At 38.1% G+C, this 10,357-nt stretch overlaps 1 protein-coding gene across 1 annotated transcript; it reads left to right on the top strand.

The window, feature by feature from the left end:
• On the top strand, window positions 884–6,447 carry LOC109234742 (inactive serine/threonine-protein kinase At1g67470-like). Its single transcript, XM_019400805.1, has 2 exons — window positions 884–987; window positions 5,637–6,447. Exons 1-2 carry the CDS (start codon window positions 884–886, stop codon window positions 6,445–6,447), a joined length of 915 nt encoding a protein of 304 aa, XP_019256350.1.

Raw genomic sequence — 10,357 nt, 5'->3', positions numbered from 1 at the left:
TTAGGTCGTCGATATTTTGGACCATTCAAAGTCATCAAGAGAATTGGGGAAGTGGCCTATAATCTGGACTTACCAGATGCAACCAAGATTCTCCTGGTTTTCCATATCTCTATGCTCAACAAGTGTGTTGGAGAACCTCCTGAACAGATCACCCCGCTTACATTGACTGATTTCTCTTCTGATATACTTCCACCTGCCCAGAACCTTGAGGACAAGGTTCCTTTTGTGGATGGGGGTATTGTTGTGAACCAGGTAGAGTCAAATGCTGGTAAGGATGCTGACCAAGTTGCCACGAGGGATGACAGCAAGCAGTGGCAAAATGATACCACACGTAGAAGCACGCGCGTGAGGAAGATTCCAACAAATCTAACAGATTTCGTAGTGAGCAAGGGCTGAACACGTGATTAAGAATTTACTGGAAAGGAGAGTTAGTTAAATAGGCAATACCACTAAGGAATAGGCAGGCAATATGTGGTGTGAACCTTCTGATCTTCTCATCTCAATATTCTTCTAATTTCTCATCCCCTTCTTCTATGTTGTTCTAGTTCCAGTTATTGTTATTTCTCAATTTGAGTTGTTCATGTTGTTTTCATTGTAATCACTTAGTTCCTTGTTTATCAATACAATTTGGTGGTGCTGAAGTAATACTGTTACAATATCAACTCAAGATTTTCTTTTCCCCTCTTTTTACTCTTCCACGGGAGCTCCCTACTTTATTCACTTGGTGATTACAACCCACAACCATTGAGTTGGAGATGGAGAATACTTACTACTTGAGTAACCTGTTTGGTCAGAATTTTTTGTCCTTTTTTGAATCATGTGTTTGGCGAATTCTTTTATCCCCATTAAATAAGGGAGCGGGTAAGAGAAAAAAATTGAGAAAATGGTTCAAAAAATTTATCGTCAAATCCAGTGGCGGCCGGTGAAGAGAAGTGGGAAAACGATTGTTGTTGCTCAAGAGAAAGAGACGAGAGTCCACAAAGATGGGTGAATGTGGCTGTGAGGTCTTGAAAAAATGAGAGAGAGTTAGGGTCAAGTGACTTGGCAGCTGACATGGAGAAAATTGAGGGGGTCATCTATCACGGTGGAGATCCGCTAGGATTAGGGACAATTTTTAAAAGTTAATTAACGGTAGGGATAATTTGGACGAAAAGTATAACGGATGGCAGAAATAAACAATATATATATCATAGTAGAAGGCCAATTTTGAACCTTTTTCCTAAATAATTTGATAAGGGCAAAAATATGAATAGCTCTAAAACATGTTTTCTACAAGCAAATTTACGTACTTTTTACTTTTGTACGTGTGGAATCCAATGTACAGTCCGTGTGTGTGTGTCCCCATGAATTATGTCTCTTTTTCTTTAAATTTTTCAAACTTAGCTATACAGTGGCAACTGGTAAAGTGCACGGAGAGACACACTATAAAGCAATTGCAATAGTTTAGGAGAAAGTCCAACGAATAGCCATCTGACGCAATTTGTCATTTTGTGTGGAATTTTAAGCACACACTAGAGTAGAAAGACAAATTGGAAACATTCCACAAGTGTATATAAGGCCATTGCATTAAGACTAAGTTGAAGAGAAAAGAGACTTGTAGTCTTACATTTATCCATTACTCGGATTTGGCAAAAAACAATGAGGAAACTATCATCCTCTGCATCTGCAGAAAAAGCATATTTCGACAACACTTGGAAGATTATTTCGATCTTGTTAAGAAATGCACTGCACCAAAGGGAGAAGATAGACCTTATATGATTCAAGTTGCAAAGGAATTACGCCGGCCGAATTCACAACTGCTTCCGTGCACTCATCGTCGCTCAAAATTAAATGTTTATTTTAATACATGAGGTGAAATTAAATTTTATGTGAACCTCGTTCTAGTGCAGACAATGAAATTGTCAATTTTGGTTTTTTTACTTGGAAAAAAGATTTTGCTCGGATTTTAAACATTAATATGGCTTAAAAGAGGGTGAATGGGAAATGGGAAGAAATGAAAATTTTAGTGAAATTTTTAAGTTCCCCCTTGACAAAGGGACATTGTCTTATATTGGAAGAGGAAGAAGTTTTTGATAGGTATATAAGCAATTGCTCTTCTTCTAGCTCTTAAAAAGTTGAGAAGAAGGCAAGCCTCGCGCCGTCGTCGTCGCTCGGCTTCGGCTTCAGTCAAATGATTGATTGATTAATTTTTTGGACCAAATTTATTTGTTAATAGTAAATATTAACAGAAATGTTATTAAATATCCATTTTAATAATAAAATATTAATATTAATATTAAATCCAACGGAATATTAAAGGTTTGTCTGTTATCCATTTTCCGTTTTTCAGTTGTGTAACTAAAAATTAACCTCCCTCTTCAATTCCCGGTTTATTATTGCATAAATTAGCCATTTATGTTATGACATTTATGCTATGACCGTTTTGCATAAACAGCCATTCTGAAGAGTTGCACATCTTCAGTTTTCAACCCAACCTTGGCTATAAATACAAGTCCATTCTCTCAGAATTTCCATAAGATTTTCTGAGTTCTCCTCCTTTCTTCTGCATACTTTTAACTTCAAAGAAAGCAACAGTAACTGTGATTTGCTACCGAACTTTGTGTTCGCTGAAACACTGGGGTTTGAAGTACCACTACACCAGTGTGTAATTTGTTCTATCTTGGGAGGAAATAATCCATAACCTTGGTTTAGGAGGGGATTAAATTCTTTTAGGAAACACTATGAATTCAGTGGGGTCGGATTAACTTTTGTTTTGTTTACATTTTCTTTTTATATGTTGTTTTATCTTTTCCAGAATTAGTTTACAAATACCGTTTACTGAACACTCTTTGGATTCAAATCTATCTTAAACTTTTTTGGTTTACACAATTAAAAAGTGAGAACATGTTAGTTTTGTATTTGGCACCTAATTAAATTTTAATAGTTTCAGAATATGTCATTGTTTATAGTCCACCCTTCGTATTTACCTTTTTCCTATATCCTTGGCTGTAAAAGTTAGCAGCTAGTACTTGCTATGAGAGCAGAGTATCTCAAGGTATGCATCATACAGTCAATACTGAAAGAGTAAATTTAGGACTATTTACTAATTACTACTCTATCAAATATGGCTAATGGTACTATGATAATGAGCAGTTAGAGAAGTAGCACGCAACATGAATTTAAGCAGGGTGACGTGTCTGTATACAATGTTAGTGATGGCTACTTGCATAAAGTTCCAAGTGATTTTTTCTGTTGAATTTCTACTCTCTATTATCATAGCTTTAGGACAATTCGTAATTTCTTTGTCACAAATGAGCTCATGTTAGGTCATAAATCATACTCCCTCCGTTTCAATTTATGTGAACTCATTTGACAAGACACGGAGTTTAAGAAAAGAGAGAAGACTTTTGAACTTGTGGTGCAAAATAAAACACATATATTTTGTGTGGCTATAAATCATTGTGTAAAGGTAAATTGTTTCCAAATAGGGAAAGAGGTCATTCTTTTTGGCACAGACTAAAAAGGAAATAGGTTCACATAAATTGAAACGGAGGGAGTAATATTAAGCACTCCCTCCGGTTCACAATAAGTGTCCAATTTACTTTTAGCACGTCCATTAAGAAAATACTAAATTCTATACAAAAATATCTATTATGACTAAACTACCCCTACTTAAATATTTAATGTGAGGAGTAAGAAAACTTTTTAGGGATATGTACATAGGGGTTATTTTGTAAAAACAAATTGAATTCTTTCTTGATTACATAACTGGACACTTATTTTGAACCAAAATAAAAAAGTAAATTGGACACTTATTTTGAAACGGAGGAAGTAATAAATATGTCTGTTAAATGCATTTAAACTAGAAAAGAAAGGTGGAATGCGTCAATGAAAGTGCATGGAAATTCAAGAGAGAGACACTAACCAATGGGCAATGAAACTACCCAGCAATTCAGAAGAGAGTCAAGTCAATAGCCATATGACAGCAATTTGTTGGCATTGTGCGTAGAAATCAATGCACACGCTAGAGTAGAAAAAGACCGGTAGGAAGCTTCCAATTTCCTTATAAGATTCGCCGGAATAGCAAAATGGTCAAAAGAAAACAGTTATTTATCTATATTATCCATTAAAAAATTAGTTGGATAATAAACTTTTTAAAAAAGGATCAAATGGAATAAGAACTATATTATCCACTTAGAAAATGGATAACGAATGGATAATTAATGAGTTTAACTTTTACATTTATAAAGCCTCAAATTGGGGGTTCTTCAAGTTTAGAAGACTAGGAATTCTTTCAAAAATGATCATATTTAAGAAGTTATGGATAATATAGATATTCAGATTATCCACCGGTTAACTCGTTTTTATCCGTATTAAATACAGGTCGGGTCGGATAATTTTTCCGTTTACTGCATTACCCATTTTCACTACTAGAAATTCGGTAAATACCGACCAGAATTTTCCGACCGGCGTTGGTCGGTCAAAAAAAGCGACCAAAGTTGGATGGAAACTAGGAGAAAAATTTTCCGACCAATGTTGGTCGGTCAAAAAAAGTGATCGTTTCTCCCGTCCTCCCCGTGATCTTTCTTCCCGTCCTACACAAGATCCTTCACTATACCGTCTTGTAGATGAAAGTTCATCAGACGGTGATGATGATGTTGTATAAAACACTCCTTGACTTTTATGTACTTTGAACTAGACAAATAATACCAGTATTGAACTAGTTGTAATAAGTTTTAACTTGGTTTCGGATTTTTATGTTCAATTGAACTTTAATTTGTTAGTTTTAATGTATTTATTGATTGTTGTTGTTGTTGTTGTTGTTTTATGTTGCTATTAGGTGTATTGGTATACTGGCAAGTGGTGTAGCTGCCAAAACAGTCATTTTATGCCAAAATTAAAACCCAGAAAACCGATCAAAGTTGGTCGGTTTCTAATAAAAAAAATATCTTTCTGCAAATTACCGACCAAAGTTGGTCGGTAATCATTAAAAAAAAATTACAATTACCGACCAAAGTTCGTCGGTTAATGAACAAGGAATTCCCAGAATTCAACATTACTGACCAACTTTGGTCGATATTGTTAAATTTTATTTTTTTTTAAAAAATATATATTTTCATTTACCGACCAACTTTTTTGTCGGTATTTTTTTAAATTTAATAATTAATAAAAAAAACATAATTTAAATACACCGACCAACTTTGGTCGGTTAAATTATTAAAATACATTTCCAACCACAGTTGGTCGGTAAATGTTTTAAATTCTTCAAATGATCGTTTTAATATACCGACCAACCTTGGTCGGTATATTAAAACGACCATCAAAGCGACCAAGCATATTTGGACGCGTTGTGGTCGGTAATTGGCCATAATCGAGTAACGTTGGTCGGTATTTACCGAATTTCTAGTAGTGAAATTTGACCCATTCATATCCGCCCCATCTGTTTGCCATCCCTGTCCACTAGTGATGATGTGATTAGTGCCTTATTGAATTTAAGCCCATTGCATTAAGACTAGTGGACACGAGAGAGATCAAGTGTTAAGAAGAGAAAACAAACTTGTAAATTAAGTCATTACTTTCGCAAGAGTTGTTGGCAAGACAAATGCCTCACATTATGAGCGGACTCATAAGGAAACTGTTATCCTCTGCCTTTGCAGAAAGACTGAAGAAAAAGCAGTATTATCTAAAGAATGGAAGTGCAGTGCTAGAGGAACTTCTTCCTTTATGCGACTCCGTTACTTCAGCGCCAATGAAATCGACAAGGCAATAAAGAACCCTGAAAAGAGAATAATACTCTTCGGAAGTTGTATGGTTAAGTTCAACAAACACCTTGTTTTAAGTAGCTTGTGGCTCCAGGGCTATGGTGGAGACTATCACCGTAATATTTTCCGAGATATAGCAATTACTGCTCAAATGAGCCATCTCAAGAATGTATTGAGACTTGTTGGTTACAGTCTAGAATTGGAAAACCCAGTTATGGTATATGAATATGTTGAGGCTATGTCTCTTTATGAGCTACTTTTCCTAGAGGGTAATCATGATCAAAATAGAGAATTCATTAGATTAAGGATTGCTAATGAGATCGCTTCAGTAATTGTTTTTCTCCATAGCGAATTCAGTACGCCCATCATCTACAGAAACCTAAGTGCATCAAATGTGATAATATATCAGAACAGCGGCGTTGCCAAAATAACGGACTTCCCATTGTCCATATCATTGCCTCAAGGGGAACTGGAAGTAGCAGGTGCTATGTGCGGACATTCTGGGTATTTAGATCCTGAATACATGCAATCGGGTATTGCTAGTCAAAAAACAGACGTCTACAGCTTCGGTGTTGTTCTCTTTCAGCTATTAACGGGAAAGAAAATGAGTATACTTGATGGTAAGATGATAGATTTTACAAAGTTTCCCCACGTCGAAACCAATATTGAAGAGGGTAGTGTAATGGATAGTCGAAACCAATATTGAAGAGGGTAGTGTAATGGATATAGCGGATCCTACCATTTTGGAAGAGCATGGAATAGAGATTCGTCAACTACTGGAACACTACTTGGATCTTGTTAGGAAATGCACTGGTTACAAGGGAGAAGAGGAACCATACATGATTCATGTTGCAAAGGAATTACGCCAAATTAAGAAATGTTACTGTGGCCTCACTCTTGGTCAGAATTAGCTATACAATGGCAGGGGATTGCAAGAAGGGCTATGGGATGGACTGCAGAGACAATGTAAGAGGAAAGAATGCAGCAACTACTGTTTATAGGATTGCCTTGGCTGCCACTGTCTACTACTTATGGCAAGAAAAAAATATGGTGGTATTTCAAAACAAAAGGAGACAAGCAGATGCAATAATCAGAGTGATCATTCAAGAGATATTTGTAAGAGGCAGCGTGAACAAGATGCTGGAGAGGAGATTACACAGTTTGAAGTATTACTGTGACGACCCAAAGGGTCATCACCTGTTTTTTCATTCATTCCGTGCTTCCAAGGCCTCGAAAACCTCATTCACGGTTGCATCGATTTGCGTGCGCAGTCCGGGCACGTAGCCGGAAAGCTTAAATATGAATTCTGTGTGAAAAATGCTAAATTTTGATATTAATATGAATATATTTGACTTCGGTCAACATTTTGGGTAAACGGATCCGGACCCGTGATTTGACGGTCCCGGAGGGTCCGTAGAAAAATGTGGGACTCGAGCGTATGCCCGGAATCGAATTTCGAGGTTCCAAGCCCGAGAAATGAATTTTTGAGTAAAATTATTTTTCTGAAATTATTAAGGAAACTGGGAATGAAATTTGATTAAAAGACTGTGGTATCGGGCCCATATTTTGGTTCTGGCGCCCGGAACAAGTCTTATATATGGTTAAAGCGCTTTATATAAAGTTTGGTTGAAAACGGACGTCGTTTGGCGTGTTTCGGACTTAAAATGGAAAATCTATGTTTTATGAGAGTTTGGAAGAAATCATGAGCTTTGAGGCTTGATTCGATGTATATGATGTTATTTTGGCGATTTGATCGCGCGAGTAAGTCCGTAGGATGTTTTTGAGGTTGTGTGCGTATTTGGTTTGGAGCCCCGAGGGCTCGGGTGAGTTTTGGATAGGTGTCGGATTGCATTTTTGAACTTATAAGATTGCTGGTATGCCTGACTTGCAGGCTTCGCAAATGCGAAGCCAGCTTCGCAAATGCGAAGCCAGCCTCGCAAATGCGAGATTTCACATGGGCAGCATCCTTCGCAAATGCGAAGAATTCCATCGCAAATGCGATGCCCGCCTGTAGCCTCAGCCTTCGCAAATGCGAACACTTGTCCGCAAATGCGATAGCAAGCCGTCGCAAATGCGACATTTTCTCTCGCAAATGCGAACCTCCCAGTTTTCTTCAGAGTTCGCAAATGCGAAATCGACTTCGCAATTCCCACATCTGAGGCCCAGCAAATTTTATACTTAGTCGAATTTTCACCATTTTTCATCATTCTTTCAAAACCCAAACTCCTTAGGCGATTTTTCAAGAACATGTTTCATCCCAAATCATTTGTAAGTCGATTTTTACTCAATTCCTTCAATCATTAACATCATTTAACATGTTTTCCACTTAAAATCAAAGATTTTCATGGGTAAAATTGGGAGTTTTGGGTAGAACCTAGGTTTTTCTAAAATTGGGGATTTGGACCTCAATTTGAGGTCCGATTTCAAAACAAATTACATATTTGAGTTCGTGGGGGAATGGTAACCGGGTTTTTTGGTTCGAGCCTCGGGTTTTGACCACGTGCTCGGGGCGATTTTGAATTTTTGGGAAAAAACTTTGGGAAATCATTTTTATGCATTCAAATTGATTCATTAGTGTTTATTAATGTATTATTAAGTAATTTGTGGCTAGATTCGAGCGGATTGGAGGTGGAATTACGGGGTAAAGCCATAGTTGAGGCTTGAGTTGAAGTTTCAAGGCATCGAGTAAGTGTTTGGTTTAACGCCTAGCTTGAGGTAATAAGTAGTTGAGTCTATTTGTAACTTGCTAATTGTTGAGTACGATGTATAGGCATGGTGCGACGGGGGTATCTATACATTGGGGTCTAGCATGACCGTGAGTTCCTTATTTTGCAAAATAGTTTGGTTGTTTGTCATACCTTCCATGCTTAAGTGATGACTTCTAATTGTTGTTAAAGATCTTGGTGAAAGGAATTGTAATCTTTAAACTTCGTGGAGCGTTGGTCGAGTTGAATTACAATTGTGAAGGTATATGAGATGAGTAAATACCTAGAGCATTGGACTCAAGTGACAATGTGAACTATGAGATGCAAGTGAAGAAAGAGAAAGAGTTTATTGATGATTTGCCTAGCCGGACGTTGAGATATTGATGTGTACCCTTGCCGGTTTCAATTGTTTGTTTGTATCCTTTGCCGGGATTTTCGTTATTGTTTATTTATTCCCTTGCCCTTGTTTGTGATTGTTGATTGGGTGAGGAAGAGTGTTTAAATCACGAAGGTGAATGCCGTGCATTGTTTGTTTATTGGCAAGGAAAGAGTGTAAAGCAAAGGGGTGATGCCGTGCATTGTTTGCTTATTATGAGAAAGAGTGTTAAAGCACGAAGGGTGATGCCGTACCGCACGATGTTACCATTCCGTGCCGATTCTATTGATATATGTGACGAATGAGAGTAAAAGCACGAAGGTGATGCCGTGCACATGTTATTGCTGGTGAGGACGAGAGTAAAAGCACGAAGGGTGATTGCCGTGCACTGGTTGAATTCTGTTTCATTAACATACTAGTTGAGTTGTTGCTGTATTCTTTATTACTGGACGGCTCTTATTTGGAATTTATTATACTCCCCCACAACATGTTTTCCCCTCCCATATTGTTTATCTTTTGTATTTCGATTCCGCTGTACATATATATATAATATATATATATATAATATATAATATGAAATTGCACAGGTTTTATGTGGTAGTTGGTCTCTAAGCCTCGCTCTCACTTCGCCGGGGTTAGGCTAGACACTTACCAGCACATGGGGTCGGTTGTGCTGATGCTACATCTCTGTGCATTTTTTTGCACACAGGCCCAGGTTTCGAGCACAAAGCAGCAGCATTAGCACGGGAAGCAGGCTTTCAGTATCATGAGACCCGAGGTAGCCTTGCAGGCGTCCGCAGGCCCGGCGTCTCTCTCTTATTCTCTCTTTTAGACTGTTGCCTCTTTTATATTCGGACAAACAGCTTATGTGTCCTTTCAGACCCTTGTATTTAGAAATTCTTAGCAGTTCGTGAGTATTGTGACACCAGTCTTGGGTAGGAGCTTATATTGATTACTCCGTGTTTTATATTCAGTTTCTATAATTAAGACTTCCGCTTTTATTTATTTCGTTGCTTTTATATGTTGTCTATAAATTGTTAAAAAATTTTATTCATTAATGGAAAGTAATTAAAATGGCTTTTCCTAGATACTACGAGTAGGCGCCATCACGACTCCGAGGTGGGAATCCGGGTCGTGAAAGTTGGTATCAGAGCACTGGTTACATAGGTCTCACAAACTCACGGACAAAACTTGGTAGAGTCTAAGGATCGGTACGGAGACGTCTGTATTTATCCCCAGAGGCTACAGAGTTAGAAAAGTTTTCACATTTGTTCTTTCTAGTCGTGCGGTTTGTTTCTCAATGCTAAATTGGATTTCTACTCTGTTCTTTCGCAGATGGCGAGAACACACGCTTCTTCATCTACCGATCAGCAGTCTGAGCCCCAGGCAGCCTCCCGCTAGGGCGAGGACGAGGACGAGGCCGTGCTAGAGCCGAGTAGGCAGAGCTCAGCCCCAAGCAGCAGCACCCGCGGCGGAGCCTCAGGTTGACTTTGAGGAAGAGGTTCCGGCCCTAGCCGCAGCCAGTTCCGGTGGGG

The sequence above is a fragment of the Nicotiana attenuata genome, chromosome 11 (assembly GCF_001879085.1).
Source record: "Nicotiana attenuata strain UT chromosome 11, NIATTr2, whole genome shotgun sequence".
Classification (NCBI taxonomy): Eukaryota; Viridiplantae; Streptophyta; class Magnoliopsida; order Solanales; family Solanaceae; genus Nicotiana; species Nicotiana attenuata.
This window is presented reverse-complemented; position numbering and strand designations above follow the sequence as displayed.